At 41.9% G+C, this 16981-nt stretch overlaps 1 protein-coding gene across 1 annotated transcript in view; it reads left to right on the forward strand.

The window, feature by feature from the left end:
• Positions 1 to 16548, forward strand: part of trak1a (trafficking protein, kinesin binding 1a) — a 35588-nt gene extending 19040 nt beyond the window's left edge. Inside the window, exons 3-16 of the mRNA XM_083990222.1 lie at positions 2075 to 2151; positions 2894 to 3010; positions 3245 to 3345; positions 3529 to 3637; positions 3801 to 3879; positions 4001 to 4131; positions 4247 to 4321; positions 4780 to 4917; positions 5193 to 5269; positions 5404 to 5640; positions 6797 to 7122; positions 9228 to 9713; positions 10968 to 11070; positions 12500 to 16548. Coding sequence (XP_083846348.1) covers positions 2101 to 2151; positions 2894 to 3010; positions 3245 to 3345; positions 3529 to 3637; positions 3801 to 3879; positions 4001 to 4131; positions 4247 to 4321; positions 4780 to 4917; positions 5193 to 5269; positions 5404 to 5640; positions 6797 to 7122; positions 9228 to 9713; positions 10968 to 11070; positions 12500 to 13562 — 3093 coding nt within the window. The 5' untranslated portion in view covers positions 2075 to 2100 and the 3' untranslated portion in view covers positions 13563 to 16548. The remainder of the gene's footprint in view (positions 1 to 2074; positions 2152 to 2893; positions 3011 to 3244; positions 3346 to 3528; positions 3638 to 3800; positions 3880 to 4000; positions 4132 to 4246; positions 4322 to 4779; positions 4918 to 5192; positions 5270 to 5403; positions 5641 to 6796; positions 7123 to 9227; positions 9714 to 10967; positions 11071 to 12499) is intronic.
• Positions 16549 to 16981: the final 433 nt, after the last annotated feature.

Below are 16981 nucleotides of genomic sequence, written 5' to 3' on the forward strand. Positions count from 1 at the left end.
CGCACACATACGTGTGCTTTCAGGGGATTGTCACTGTTTCCTTCACTGTTCCCCCAGTAACCCTCTGTGTCCTGACAACTACACCCATGAGACGTGATGTGTGGGAGTGTTTTTGTTTTCATCATCAGGCCTGTGTGTTTATAATACACATTACCAGATACAGTATCTAGTTAATTGATATCCAAATGTCAAGTGGGTAGTAGACATTCCCTTGGTAATGGTGAAAGTCTTGTCTAGTAGTTTCTTTTTTAGCCAATCTTCTTGTTTAGCTTTAGGATTGATTCTTGAATCTTAGCATCCTACCACACTCTGCGGTACATGGTTGTATTCACTGTGGTAAGTTGCATAAAAATATAAAGGTTATATCATTTAAATTTTGACATTTAGCTCAAACTATCACTGATCTTACATGCAGTCTAACAGAGCTTTTAGTTTAGACTCATTCAAGCATAATCTCAGAATTTGTTGTCTTTGTTTGATGTGTGATGTCTACTGTACATGGAGGAGAAATGGTTCGATTTCCAAACCACCCTGGAAACCTTAGAAATGAATGACAAACACATTAACAAAATGCCTATGCCGCATGTGACGTACTCATTCCACCTTGTCTGGTTTGAAAAGTGCAGCTTATTTAATAATAGATGACAATAATGGAAAATATCCTAAACTATAGCAAAACCCGGTGAGGCTTTGTGTCTTTGTTTTCAGTAGTCTGAGTCACACACTGCCTGTGTCTTGTATGAGGATATGAAAATATGCTGTTTGCATCAGCCAACTCTGTTTTGCATCCTACAGCCTCTGAGTTAGAAGTGTTGTGTATCTGCTTATCATGACATTTGTGTTTTGGATCCAAGGCAAAGTTATATTTCTGTGGAAACTGAATCAGTTCAGTGGTTCCATGTCTTTGTAGCATTTGTCATATTAACATGCTGTGGCTTCTGGCAGCAAATGACTAATTCATGGGGGCCATTGCACTTCCCAGAGAGTTCAACCTCTCCAACTGACAGTGTTAAAAGAAACTGACCAAAAATGAATATCCTCATACTGTGATATAACCACACCAAGACATTTTACTTACACTGTGATTGTAACTTGAGAAAATCTCAGGCGTTGGGCAACATATAGGGTAATAAATCACCTGGTAATTAGATTAGAGGCCCATAATAAAAAAAATCAATCCAGAAAGAGGAAATAGTTTTTGTTTTGAATCTCTCTCATTGGTATTTTACCGCAGGCAGAGGCTCATATTGTTTCATGTGATGTCTTCTGTTCTCATTTTTACCTCTGAGGTGAATAATTCTGTCAATCTCCATTGAAAACAGATTATAAGGTAAATCAGACCTTTGTGTGAGGACGGAAGGAGGTGACAATGAGCTTGTTCTCTTGTAGCTGAAAATAGCAGCGCTGTGGTGTGGGCCTTCACTTTGAACATTGTGTCTACAGACAACAACTTCACCTTTTTCTTTTTTTAGTTTATAGGATACTGAATAGTGGAGCTCTGTGTGTGATTCTGTGAAGGCGTGAATGCGTAGTACTTTACTATGATATGATTCATGAACCTACAACTAGAAAAGAGTGAAGATTAAAAGGGAGACAACAGAGGATCATTGAACTTACAGTATAAAATCCAACATGTATCCTCATTGTGCGTCATAAACACTGAGAGTTATAGAGTTAGGTCATGAGGAAGTAACACTCAGTCGACTAAAACTATTGAAGTGACTGAAGGTAGGTGAGTAAATCCACTCTTATTGCAGACTGTTGTATAATAAACTACCATAGAAAGCTGTATTACAGATATTGTGACAATGAACAATTTTAAAATGTTTGTTTTTACAGTTTTTATAACAGGTTTTATGACATTCCCTGGTTTACTCCTGTCAAAGCTTCACCAGATGTAGTATTTCATCTGAGGGAGTGCAGGCACAGAGGGTTAAATGAATGAAGACTTGTGTTATATGGGTGCAAATGTAATCCATGATGATTTATCACTTAGTGCACTGCCAACTGTACAGTATCTTTTATGCAGTGTTTTCTGTCACTTATGTTCTTCTGTCTCTGTCTCTCTGTGCAGTGTTGTGTGCTGACAGAGTGGGCCAGATGACGAAGACCTACAGCGACATTGACGCTGTCACTCGGCTGCTGGAAGAGGTGAGATCAAGTCAAGGAGCATCAAGTTCAAGTAGAAACGCATGAAGCACGCGCGTGAAGGAAGACACACTGTTAGGCTTTACAGTATGACCACATGTTATAATGTGGTCTGATAGTCTGAACGCTGGCTGCTTTATGAGGTCTCTGATAAAAAAAAAAGTTCATCATCAAACGTGATATTCAAATCTGACTTCTTTGCCTCAGCTGCTCCGTGAACATCAGAGCGACAAGCAGCAGCAGCAGGAGGAGCTCAGCCGACTTCCTCTTTATACGTATATTCAAACCTGTGAAGATAGAAAGGAGTCATTGTTATATGACCCATCCAATTTAACAGGCAGCCATCCAGTATTGACTAAACATGGTATTCACAGATGTCTTGCCTTCAACAAACAGACCAGGCTGTTAGTGTTTTCCAGCATGTACAAGCTCATTGTACTGACTTAATGTGTTGTGAACAGGTTTGTTGACAGTCCCTCAGTCTTGCTTCTGTTGTCATGCTTCATGTCTTTCACAAATAAATATGCACTGCCATCATTTTAAAGAAACAGTTCACCTTGCAATTTGCTTTCTTAGAGAGAGTTCAATGAATATTGTTGTCGCTCTCATGTCTCTCAGCAGCCAGTAAACAGAGATTAGAAGAGAGATGCTTCAAAAATGTTGAATTATTCATTTTAATATTTGTAATATGTTCAGCTATTTTGCTGTTTTAAACACTAAACACATTTTTTTTGGCTCTGTGCAGAAAGAGCGTGACTTGGAGTTGGCCGCTCGCATCGGACAGTCGCTGCTGAAGAAAAACAAAGCCCTCAGTGAGAGAAACGAACTGCTGGAGGAGCAAGTAGAGCACATCCGAGAGGAGGTACACACACACACACAGCCATGGGGCGTTTGTTTTTGTGTGTATTTCTGCTTTCCGCTGTCATCAAACGTTACACTGTTTGGAAAATGTCTTTATTTATATACTGAACATATGAATAAAACATATGTAATGTGTGCGATTGGAGCTGTACAACATTACCGCTGCAGCCATCTCCTCTTTTATTTCAGCTTTCCTCCATCTGCATGTCTCCCTCTGTTTTTCCCACACACACAGGTATCTCAGCTGCGCCATGACCTGTCCATGAAAGATGAGCTGTTGCAGTTCTATACCAGCGCTGCAGAGGAAAGCGAGGGAGAGTCTGCCACCTCCACACCGTACGTCTCGTCTCAGTCACTTCCTCTCCTCGCCGTCATCACCGCTCCTCTTCTCTCTGTGTATCTCTTTATAAAATATTATGCAATCTCTGCAGGCTTTATCAATATCTCTGTGTGCAAGATGTGATTATGAAGTAATATAACCCCATATTAATATAAAAACTCTCATGTGTGTGTTATCAGTGTGCGTCCCAGTGAACCCAATGTGTCAACTCCAACTTTTTTCCCCCTGGACTCCTTGCAGAAGAAACTCAAAGATCTGGAGGAAGAAAACAAATCTTTGCGATCTGAGGTACACACATACACGCCGGTGACACCGTACGACACGTTCACTCTGTCGTCGTATCTGTTTAATGCAATATGTTGGCCATTTTCATTAGGAAGTTATTTGCTGGGGTGATGAATGTCTCCTGTGTGTGATATTGATCAATATGATCTGTTAAATTTTTCCTCAGGCCAGTCATTTGGAGACGGAAACAATCTCTTATGAGGAGAAAGAACAACAGCTTGTTAATGATTGTGTCAAAGAGCTACGTGAGTATTTCACCGTCATCATATTAAGAACTGAATTACTTCCTTGTTCCCTAAATGTAGTGAGGCAGGGGAGAAAAAAAAGCAGCTTTACCTTTTACTGAGCAACTGTTCTCATTCCCAGGCGATGCCAATGTGCAGATGTCCTCCCTGGCTGAAGAACTGGCCAGGAAGACTGAAGACGCCTCCAGGCAGCAGGAGGAGATCACACACCTCCTCTCCCAGATAGTAGACCTCCAGAAGAAGGCCAAGCTGGTATGAATATGTAGCATAAATTTATATTCATTTCATTTATGCAAGTGGTTTCATATTGTAGCTTCAGTGTTTTTCATACCCTGTTGTTGTCTATTTTTGTCTGGGCTGTGTACAGTATGCTGTGGAAAATGAGGAGCTGACTCAGCACTTAGGAGCAGCCAAAGATGCCCAGCGACAACTCACTGCTGAGGTAGGACGATCTATAACCCACTGACCATGGCCTCAATGTGTGTGTGTCCTGCAGCAGCAGCATGACACACTGACAGAAAGCCTCCTGCAATAACAAAGGAGGGCGGGGCTTGTGACACTACCTACCTTCAACATTAATATAATCTGGAGGTCTATCAAATATTGCAGCACTGCACGTGATAAAATCAAATCAATAAAAGTGTCCTTAAAAACAATTTTGAGACCTGGATGTAACAATGACACTTCAGGCAATGACAAAGCGGGGCAATTGTTACACCAAGTCATCAGTCCTATTTTAGATTTCAGATGACTATACTACTTGGATTTAGCAACAAGGCTTTTCATAACCATTATATATAAATATACAAACTGATGGATAACAATCTTTGTTTCTATATCAAATATTCCATATCCGTTGATTTTCATCCAGTAAATGTTTTTTTTATCGTTTTCCTTAAGTTGCGGGAGTTCCAAGATAAGTACGCAGAGTGTATGGAGATGCTTCATGAGGCTCAAGAGGAATTGAAGAACCTGAGAAATAAAACGCTACCACTCAACACATCGAGGCGTTTCCACTCTCTGGGCTTGTTCCCAATGGTGAGTGAGGGGACAGAGGGGGAGGGAGGGAGGGACAACACATAAGAGGGACAAAAGTGGGTTTATTATTGTCCCTCAACCTCCTGCTACTTAACTACACTTTTGCCTTTGTCTTAGTCTTTGTCTTTGTCTTTGTCTAACCTATTAAAACCTATGACCCTAAACGTGTCAGATATCCACAGTGAATTTTACCATTGCTGTCATTGATTAACATACAGTATCTGTCTGATTTAGGCCCAAGTAGATTAGTAACAAACTGTTTCCTTGTTCTCCAGGACTCTTTGGCAGCCGAAATTGAGGGCACCATGAGGAAGGAACTTCAGATGGACGATCCAGACGTGGAAGAGCAGAGGTACATCCGATTTTAAAGTCTGACTCACTCTAGAGAAAGAAAACATATAGATCCAGATAGGATTATACATTTTTTTTAAAGGTTTAAGAATATTAATCCATCAATCTGATATTTATGCTATCATGTCTCTCCAGACTGCACCCAAAGCGAGTATTTCAGACGGTGAAAAACCTCAACCTGATGCGTCAGCGTTCATCGCTAGCCCCCTCCCCTCTCAACATCCCGGGCTCCAATCAGACGTCATGCTTCACCTCAGGGCGCTCCAGCAGGATGGGCACCCCTCGCTCTAACTCCATCTATGGCAGCGACACAGGAGGTGGGATCATCCTGGACAACAGGACGAGCAGTATACTGGAGGGTCCGGACGACGGGTATGTCTATATCTTTATTTCAGACTCAAGGTCAATAGGCGAGACGGACACACACACAGCAACAGACACACAACACAAACAATAAAAGAGAATAAAGCTAAAAAAAAAAATACATATTGGATATCAAAAATTTTAATTAATGGAAAGTTAAAAAGAGACAACTGTACCAGTGTCTCTAGAACAGATACTGATGGAGCTACTGTTGATGTTGGTCAAACTGTTGAATATGTTATTTTGAGGCATCAAGCCAACACATAAATCAGCCTTAAAGGGATAGTTCAACACTTTGGCAATTTGGCCCATTACCATAATCGCTATAGTCATAGCAGTAGGTTCGTTACCTTTAATTGTCAGTGCGAGCTATTTTTAGAACAGCAGAGCAGAGCCGCGAGCTGCTCAGAGCTACGCTACGTTTCCCTCATCAAACTCATCAAATAGACAATCCAACAACTCCAGAACGCTCTGGTGGACAAGTTGTGACCTGCACATTCACCACGCTATGAGATAATAACAGAACGTTACCAGACAGAGTTGTTTTCAAGTGTATTCTAAGAGTTTGATGAGGGAAACCAAGAAATCCCATGAGCCTCTGTAGCTTAGCTCTGAGCAGCTTGCGGCTCTGCTCCGCCGTTCTAAAAATAGCTTGCACCAACAAGTAAAGGTAACAAACCTACTGCTATGACTACAGTATAGGGATTATGGCAATAGGCCAATTTGCCAAAATAGTAAACTATCCCTATTAAGGGTGTTGACATGTGCATTTACAAACATTCACTTGCAATCCGCCATCTAGGTCTCTTCATTCTCTTCAGTTTCTGCATGCTTGCTCTCCATGCTGTTATGGACGGTTTGATCTCTATCATGTATTTCCTGTTTTATTGTATCACGTAACTAAGGTTGTCCTACTCTTCTATCAGTCCTGTTGATTTATTTGTGTATGTTGGTAACTGTGGTCTGAGCTGGTGTGTTTCTGTTACAGGTTAGAGTTACTAGGAACCAGGTTTTAGGTTTCAGTTATCACATCCTGCATTTTTACAAACTACCACCAACCACTGTTTGCCAGACCAACTGAGCTATGCTAAATAAAATGGAGAGAGACATGCTACTTTTAAAACTCTTCACTGAAACTTAATTCAACTGTTTTCTCCTGCTTCAGGTCAGAAGACTCTAACAAACGACCCCCCGGCACCCCAGGTACCCCGGGCAGCAGGGACCTGGAGGCAGCCCTCCGCCGTCTCTCCCTCCGCCGTGACAACTACCTCTCAGAGAAACGCTTTTTTGAGGAAGAGAGGGAGAGAAAGCTGGCTTACCTGGCCAAAGAGGAGGAAAAAAGTGGGGAGGGCAGCGGGGGCCCGGCGACCCCCACCGAAAGCCTTTTGTCACTGTGCTCGCACCCCTCCCTCGGCAGCGCCTGGTCGGGATACTCCTTCACAGCAAGATCCTACCTGCCAGAGAAGCTGCAGATTGTAAAGCCGCTAGAAGGTGATTATCCCTCTCAGAGTCACAGAGCCTCTAGTTCTCCACGCAATGAAAAAGAGAATCAAAATCAGCAAACCCTGCACAATGAACAAAATAACACCCACAGCGTAGCACAAAAATCTAACAGTGTCCTTCAACATCCTTCCCAAAGTTGCAACCAGATTTCTCAAAGCCAAACACACGACCAAGGTCAAGCTCCTCACAACCAGCAACAGAATCAATATCAGATTTTCCATAACCGCAGTCAGTCTAAAATATTTCTGACTGCCTCACGGGATCCAAGGGCCCTGTGGAGGAGCTCTAGTTTGATGGAGCTGAGCAGCCTGCCGGCCTCGCAGCTGCACCTCAGAGACCCAGTGGCATTAGTCACAGGCCTGCTGAAGGCGCTGGAACAACAGGAAGGCACTTTGAACCTCCAGCACTCTTTTTACTTCAGATACACACAGCCACGCTGCTGGTTTGAAATATAGACTAGTAATAATAAGAGTCTATGATGATGAGTATGAAAATGATATGAAAGTATGTATCAAAGTATATATCAAACCATAAATACATTATTGTGAGTTAAGTACTGTAGATGTGAGGTGAAAACACTGAGAACAATGCATGTTTCCTGGCGTTACGTTTATCGCAAACACATCACAAAGATGAGCACTTTACACTGCATTTTCAATAGCTGAGTCAGTATGTGATATTTTAGGCACTTACTGTATCTGTAGGTATTTTTGTGCCTTGTTTTGTTTTAATAGAGGACCTTTATCATCCTATCATCATTTATTTCCACAGTGCGTTGGTTCTTGGGTTTGTATAGTTGATTTTTTTTTTTATATACATTTAGTCTCCAGTATTTATCCACACATTGGTGCCAGTTAAGATTTTAAAAAAGCATCAGCAGCCTTAAATCTGAATATATTTTGCTTTTCTGCAATATGTAGATTCTTGTCACCACCTAGTGGTCGAACGGCATCACAACACTTGTGTTGTAATGCAAAAGGTGATGCCAGTTAATGTCCATCATCATATCATTTCTGGAGTAATTACTCATAAGGTCAATCTGGCTGCTGCCGGATGATGATCCCCTGATCCTCAAAGTCAATAGTCCAGATGCGAAATTAAAAAATAAACAGTTTAAATTTAGGAGCTTGTGAGATCATGAAATCTCCTGAAGAGATACAGTAAGACAGTGCAACACCAATCCACAGATTTCTGATTCTCCATTAGAGATAAATAACTGTTTTTCCTGTCCACCCTTTCACCCCTGTTCTGTTTTTTCCTTTCTTCATTTTGGGTTTGTCTTTTCTTTGCACTTTACTTATTTTTCTGTTCGACTTGTCTGTTTTCTTTGCTGATGACTTCTTGAATAAAATCTTACTAATTTTCTCATTTTCCCCTTCTCTCTCATTCTTTTTGTGTTGGTCGTATTAATTTGTTTTGTACTGACATCTCTGCAGGGACCTGTGTGCATGATTCAAGAAAACAACCATTCATTGTTCGTGATGTGAAACCAACTTATTAGTTTCAAGGACTCTTAAATTAAACAGAGCCCGTGGTGTGTGTGTGTGTGTGTGTGTGTGTGTGTGTGTGTGTGTGTGTGTGTGTGTGTGTGTGTGTGTGTGTGTGTGTGAGATAGAGTCTGTAATGTAAGGCAGGCTGGCACTAAGTTTAGTGAAGCAGATCGCAGTGGTGTCAGACAAGTTCTGTACAAGTCAACCAGTTACTTATTAACAATTAAAAAAATAAAAAAGCACTGGTGTGTAATTGCTACAGCTACTTATTTAAATCTTAAATTATGTTGTAACATTTGGAATGGTATGAAAAGGGATCCAGCTGTGGTTTAAATATCCCTATGGTATTAGTAGCATTAAAATCTTTTAATTTGACATTTGAAGATTAAATCAGTTAGGTTTCTGTAGTTATTATAACTCTGCTGTTATAAGGGCTTGGTGTAGAGTATGACATTTTTTATAGTATAGTATAACTGAAGTTCAAAAAGATGAAAACATCTGATTTGATCACAGCGCAGATGGAAGTAAATTAATTTAATGGTATGTTTGTGGTAGCGAGCAGCTTAACAGATAACATCCGCTTTTCCTCTCCATGTTTTCCAGGCTCCGCTACACTCCATGCGTGGCAGCAGTTGGCTCAGCCCCACATGGGTGCTCTGCTGGATCACCGGCCCGGTGTGGTCACGAAGGGCTTCCGCACTTTAGCACACGAGCAGGGACAGGAAGACAGCTGGCAGCTGGACCAACCGGAGGAGGACGAGGTCTCATGTGACTCGTTTACTGGCCTTTCGGAAGAAAGTCTGGCTCCTTTGGATCTGCCGCGCTCTACCTCTACTCCATCCGCCTGCTGCAAGAAAAGCGTTGACATTGATGACAATGGCCAGTCAGAAACATTTCGTGGAGAAATGTCTGCGCCTAAAGAAGCAATCCAAGGAAAAGACGGACTTGTTGGAAACACGCCCCTTTCCTTTTCCAGCCTCTCCCCTTCCTCTTCCCCACTCCCCTCTTCTTCTGAGATGATGATGAACGGGCATGTGGACCTCAAGGAGCTCCAGGCCTTACAGCCGGCCACGGTGGATCGCATGCCTGGTGAGGGAGCCTCTTAGGTTGGGTCGCAGCACTGCATCCGCCCCTCCCTTATAACCCCACGGGGATAAAAGGGAGGGGGTTTGAAGAAGAGGGGGTGGGAGGGTGAGGGATTGGGGAAGGCATTCATTGGACATTTCACAATCCCAATGTGACGTCCCCCTCCTGCACGATTTGCACTCATGTGTACACACCCAACACCCACCTACCTCACCGGCAGTTCGTGTGTGTGCGCAGCCATCGAACCCCATCAAAACTGAGTACATGTTGTTTTTATTCTATATTTTTACTTCACCTTGCATCCTCCCATTCTTCCTTCTAAGATCACACTTTCTTTCACTGCCGCTCATTGCTTTATTTCATCAATCACACTCAATTTTCAATCTTTCAACCAAATCTTGAATGTCATTTGTCGTTTGTTGTTTGACCTGCAGCACACATTTGTTATGGCTTAAGTTGTTGAAATCACAAATGGTAGATAGCTCATGAACTTACACACTCTAAAACACTGGTGTACCACACCATGTGCATAGTAGATGCTGGAATATCACGTACGTATGTAAGTCATGTATGTCTAAATCAGGCGTTATTAGTGCAGCTGTCCAAGTCACATGAACACATGACGCCCATGCCTGGTTTATATTGGAGTTGACTCCAGTGGCTTTGGTGTAAGGTCACCTTCCTGCACACACACAGTGCTCCTCCTTGGTGCATGTTTTACTACACTGTGTGTCTCTGAAATAATCAATTCCCAAACAAGGAAAAAAGAAAACGTATTTAGCTAAATTCGTATCTAAATACAGACATTTGACATTTTGGAAAAATATACATCAGTAGTTTTGATTTCAGTTAACAATAATCATTGACGTAATTGAAAATAGTTCCCAAAACATGTACATACTGACAAATAATGAGGGTGAATTAATGATGAAGTATCTCCAGGTTTTCTTTGTGGACAATCATTAATCTGGTTTCACGACTCAGTCTTTCACCTGGAATCATCAGGTATCAGCAGATGTCGTTATTGTAATCAACAAATTGCTGATGTTGGTAAACTTTCATTATCAGAAATTAAGAATCAAATGGATGCTGGTGCTTTTTTTTCTTGGGGCTGAAACTTCGATCATGGCTTGTTTTTTTTTTCCTTGCTTTGTTGGTCAGTGTTTTTTGCAGCATTGTTCGGTTTCCTTGTGTCTGAAAACTAACGGCCTTTCCTTCTGTTTTGTTCTCCTCCCTCCACCTTCTCCTCACCTATAGTCAATTTCCCAGGGAAGTGTATGTCCATTACAAGCTCCACTTACACCTTCACCACCTGCAGGATTCTCCATCCCTCTGATCAGCTGACCTCAGTGTCCCCAAGGTAAACATCTTGTTTGCTTTTGATTGCTATTGTGCTCTTCCCTATAGCCAGTCGCAATACAGTTGTTTTTGTGTGTATTAAACAACTGCAAAACTACTATGAACTCATGCATTGTATCTTTGCAAAGTGGTGCAATAAGAAAAAAAGTACTGCTAATAGGAAGTTATACTCAGCCAGCAGTAGTAATGGTTACTCTGTGTTACTTAACTTGACCAAAGATCTCCTGTGTGTATGGTCAATCAATCGGCCACTTCTCAGTTTCTCTGTCTCCCTCCAACTTGCCACAGCAGCTGGTTCATGTGTTTTATTTCCCTACTGTCTGATTGGCCTCGGCAGGTCATGTGATGAGGAAGAAGAGGTGGAGTTGTATCATATGGTTGTCATGGCCGGAGTAGAGCAGACCCATTGAGTGCACCCACTGGGGTGCACCTGGGTGAGAAAGAAATGCATGGGAGTGCATTTGCAAACTTTTGTGGGTGTGTATGCAACAATAACATGAGGAACTGACTCTAACAGAGATAATCACAGACCTGTGGACCCACACAGACCCTAATATTATTTGTCAACATGTCTTCAACTAACAATCCAACGTCTGACTCAATGCTATGGCTTCAAACACTGACCAAATCTACTTTTTCAGGATTTGAACACTGGTGTTCATTTTTGACCTTTTAAAACAGCATCTGGTGCAAATGCAAATGCAAAAAAAAAACCCATGTCTAGCTTTTAAGCATATTTAATGGTCTTTATTCTGAAAATGCAGATGCATCAGGTGTCATCACATTATATCACATGTATTTGTTCCTTTGGTGATAACAACTCACATATGGGAGAAACTAGAGAGAAAGCAGTTCCTGTCTCAACTCAGAGCCGACCTGTGGTGGAGGGTTTAAGATGTTGCTGCCCATCCCATCACAGGCCACTGAACACATCAAGTTTAGATCCACCTGGAGAAGAAGGCTGAAGCAGTGTATGACATTATTCATGACACAAAACTGAAATAGCAGCAGCTGTCCAAAATGCTTTTTTTCAACATGTGGTGACACCTGAGGCGGCTGTGTTGACTGAATGTAAAACCATAAGATGAATCTGAAAATCTGAAAACTCAAATTGGACTTTCTTCTCATACTGTCAGAGCATCTAATAAATAACTGAATAATTACTATATGTTCAGCTTCTCTGTAACAGATAACTCAGTTTGGTTGTATGGCTCCTCTGCACATTTTTTAGATGAGATGTAAATGTGATTTATCGATACAACATCCTTAAAGTGTTAAGATTTTATAACTAAGTTCATCTGTTTTTTTCTCTCCTCCCATACGATTCCTCATTTTCTTTGCACATTCAATGCTACCCTCTTGCTTTTCTCTTCCTCCCCCCCTTCATCTCTCCGTCACCCCTTTCTCCGTCCCCTCTTCCCCATCCTCAGCCCAGCTATGGCCTCTTGTTACAGCAGTGCTCACATTGGCACCCCTACCCCTGCTTCTTCTCCTATACCTTTCTCCGCCCCACATACGCCTTCCTACACCCCCTGTTGCACTCCGCGCCGCCTCTCCCTGTCTCTGTCCCTGGCCGAGTCCTCCACCAACCTTAGGGACTCCACCAAGACCACCAGCACCTCTCTGGGCCTGGTGCGCCTCCTACAGGAGCGAGGGATCTCCGCATCCGTGTACAACCCCCGAAGCTGGGACCGAGGGCTGTTTTCCAGCGGAGCCTCAACACCCGAGGGAGGAGCGCAGGCGCAGAGGTGCTCCGTCGCCGCCGACACGCCGGGTGAGACCGACGCCAGGCGGCCGGGGAAACGCCCAGACACTCTGCTGCTCCAACCCTCCACCCCGCCCAACTCCCCTCGCTCCAAATCCGCTTCCTTGCCCGCCACCCGCCCAGTTTTTCAGTTCAGCCCCACCGCCGACGACCCTCCGTACTACGACACCTTCCTCGCCTCCAAACCGGCTCGTACCATCCTGAGGGAAGTGCTGGTGGAGGCGGAGAGGGAGCGAGGGGCACAGGCGGAAGATGAAAGCCAAGCGGAGATGCTGAACCTGGGGCTTGTGGACAAACTGAAAAGTTTCCCAACCTTTTCCCCTCTGACTGCTTCAGTCTCGTCGGGGAACGCTCTTCTCGCCCCCTTTGGCTCCACCGGACTGGGCAACAGCGCTCTGGGTGGGGGTCTTCCAGGACTGAACGCGGGACTGAGGAGAAATCGAAGCTATCCTGCCATGGTGGGGGCCAGCATGGCTATGAAAGACCCAGGAGGGCCCCCCAGCACTGAGATACTCATACCGCACACGATGCAAACTACAAATACACAACACACAGCGCACACGCAAGAAATGGGCAAACCGCAAACAAGTCACACACTGGTCCCAAAGCCCATACACATACCACAGACATTACACGCACTGGAAACAGTTACACCACAGACAATAATACAGAGACACGCCAGGCCAACAAGCAACGACCGACCCAGTGATAACGATACTGTGACATAAGTAGGAAAATCTTTAGCATTTGTTCAGATTACAACACAGAAAAACTCAACCGTTCTGCAGTACACTACTCTACATGACTACACATGCACACATACACATTCACAAAACCAAATACCTTGCGTAAATATACAGAAACAGTCCAACCATAGACTCAACCAAACAATACGTCATCTTTCCCGACCAGTCCATTTAACAAACATCCGTCTAATCAACGTAAACCCCAATGGTGAATAAACCTGTCGTGGCTGAAACTGTTACACTGTGTTTAACTCGTATAATGTCAGGCTAATGATGGAGTACGTTGCCTTCATGAGTCCATTGTATTTGTATATTGTGTATGCAATATACTGTGTCATACCCGGTATAATAATAACATTAAAGGCCCAATCTGGTGAAAGCACTGCAGAGTTTTCCCATAGACAGTTTTAAATCTTCTTCCTCCTAAACCTGAATGAGTCCACTAAAAAAAGGCAGCAACTTGAATTTAAAATTGACTGTACTGAGCCGAATATAAGATTTATTTATATAATAAAGGGAGTTGCGTATTCAATGACTACACAATTGCATATTTGCTACAGCAGGTGTTGGATGTGTGATTTGTGTTTGGCTAGCGGGTTTCTACTGTGAAGGAAAAAAAAAAAAAAAATTCACATTGATGACTAATAGGATGCATACGAAGGAAGGTTAGAGTTTTTATTGTTTGAACTGATATGGTATTTGTAAAAGCCTTTTCATCCCAGTGTTCAGCCTAGAGTGCAGACTAACATCAAAGTCAACCCAAAGCTACTTAATTATTATTAATTCATATTATAATATCTTATATTCGGGCCACTATGGTATTTTTAAGCCTTTAATTGCACTGAAAATGAAATGGAGGTTATAATGTCACTGTGGCATTAGCATCAGAGATCATTTTCTACCAGCGACTCTTTCTTTCCTCTCTGTATGTGTGTAATATGTAATTTCAAACAAAAAAAAATCTGGATTGAGGCTTTAATGTGTCCTCTTGCTGTGACTGAATGTTCTTATGTGCCTAAAAAACAGCTAATACACTTTATCTCATTGGAATATGGATTTGCATTTGTTTGATTTGATTAATCTTTTGATTAGCCTTTTTGTTTTGTTTTGCTTTGTTATGATGGTATGCAGTACAGGGAGTAATTGAGAAAAATTGTGCAAATTAACTTTTTAGCATCTGAATCTGCTGAGGGAGTCCCACACATGCTCATTTATGCCTGTGTCTGTTTTTTTGGACATTAATGAGTTTGAGTGAATCATCCTGTTATTTTAGAAAAACCGCAGGTATACGCATCACTGAAACTGCAACGCAGATCAGGTCCAGTTGTGCGGATACCTGGTTTAACACCTTGACTGTTCTGTTTCAGATTTTCTCATTTTGTTGCACCTCCAATCTTTCTATACTCATCCAGTCAGTGAAGAACAGGTCTGAGGTGGATGTTAAATGATGTGACATGGATACAAACAAAAATGCAGATGGGAGCTGGAAGATCAGAAAGTAAAGTCTCCCTGAGCTTTCCCTCAAACCAAAGCTACACCCACACAAACAGTGGATGGAACCATGACGACAGAGTTGAAGTTTGTTTGCTTGTTAAACAGACAAAGCAAATTCACTTTATTTCTGTATCATGCAGGTGTGTGTGCAGTCACATGCATCCACACTGACATCATGTAATTGAATCTGTCAAAATATAACAAACATGTGGGTGGGAAAAAATGTAAAGCAATATGAGGCATTAGGAGACTTGTATATTTCTGAATGTAATTGTAAAACAAGAGTGACTTGAAGTATCCAAATGTGTGGTGTTAAGGACAAGAGACTGAGCTTTTATCACAGCTTGTTGCTTGAAGGGAAAACATTTTTTTGGTCCAGATCCAGCATCCACCCTCAGGAGCGCCCCATCAGGCATTTTGCACAAAACTTATACTCAGCCTTGATTTGAAAAGAGAGTAATAATGTAGCACTAAATTGAACGAACCCACATGCATACATGAAGGTGAAGGGATTTCATGCGTGCGATCCCTCATTCCTCGTACCCTCCTGTGCTGGAGGGGCTTAACTGATCATGAAAGTGTCACTTTAAATCTGAGGTTGGACCCTGGGACTGGGCCGGTGAACGCTTGTCTGACTGACTGACTGATGAATGAAAGGATGAAATGGCTGGCTCGGACGCTGGCAGTGATCTGTTGAACTCCTTAATGATTAAGGGATTAAAATTGCAATGTTGTCTATAGTGAGAGATTAATGATCATTAAATATATTTATTACATTGCTTGGATTATTAGAGGCACACATATATTACTGAATATTCATTGTATATGTTTAAGTGAAGGATTTTAGCAGTTTTTATTTATAGTTTGAACTGTCACTGACATTTTGAATCATTTTTTGATCAATTGGACAGTTTTATGCCATTTTGGTTTCATGACATTTCTGTGGCACTTAGTAAAAATGGGTTTGCAGAGACATTTCCATTTAAAACAATGGGTACAGTTAGCTGTGTACAAGCATACTTCAATACAGCTGCACATTTGGGAGAAAAATAAATAAGACAACAATTCACAGTATTTAATATTGATACCAAGTGCCAACGATGCAACAAGGAGTTGGTGTGTGTTCATGTGTGTGCTTGTTTTTCTGTGTCACTTGAATCATCTGAATGTAAGTTATTTCAAACAGTAATCCTGCTGTAGGGCCATATATTTGTGTACAGTACGTTGATTTATCTTTATTAGTTTGTGTTAACCTAAGAGGGGAAACTATTATTGCATTATAAATGTATGCAACACATATAGCCATGCTAACTTTATTTTTTTTAAATAAACTGTAACAGTAGAGAAAAAAAAGATGGAGAATGAAGTTGTTTATTTTGAGTAAAGAAGGAGAGAAACGTTTCTGTTCAGGGAGTAAAGTGTTCTATTCTACAGAACAGACTGTGCTGTCAATAAAAAAACAAATACATAAAAACTGACTCGTTGACCTTATTCACCAAAGATGAGACTCAAAAGAAGATGTTTACTTAATGCAGAAAATCTGGTCATTCTCAGCATGTTTTTCAGCTTTCTCCTATACCACTATTACTTTCTGTGAACAGCACCAGGTAACTTTTCCAGCTCTAATTACAGCCATATTCCACAGGGAGGCAGTGTGTCTCAGAGAACAGAGCTGACAGCTGGCGTAAACACACACTGTGGCCAAGTCTAAGCCTGGGGAAGAAAGCAGACTGGTCTTTACAGCTTAAGTGCACTGGAGTAGTTTACTCATGTGTGCTCCCCCTGGCCTCAGAATAAAGCCCAACTGAACTCTGTCCTCCAGCTCGACACAACACTGACTCACACATCAGTCTTTTTGTTATCTTTTTAATTCATTTTAATGTCACGAAGGGAATAGGATTATTGCT

This window comes from Trachurus trachurus, assembly GCF_905171665.1.
Source record: "Trachurus trachurus genome assembly, chromosome: 16".
In the NCBI taxonomy this organism is placed as follows: Eukaryota; Metazoa; Chordata; class Actinopteri; order Carangiformes; family Carangidae; genus Trachurus; species Trachurus trachurus.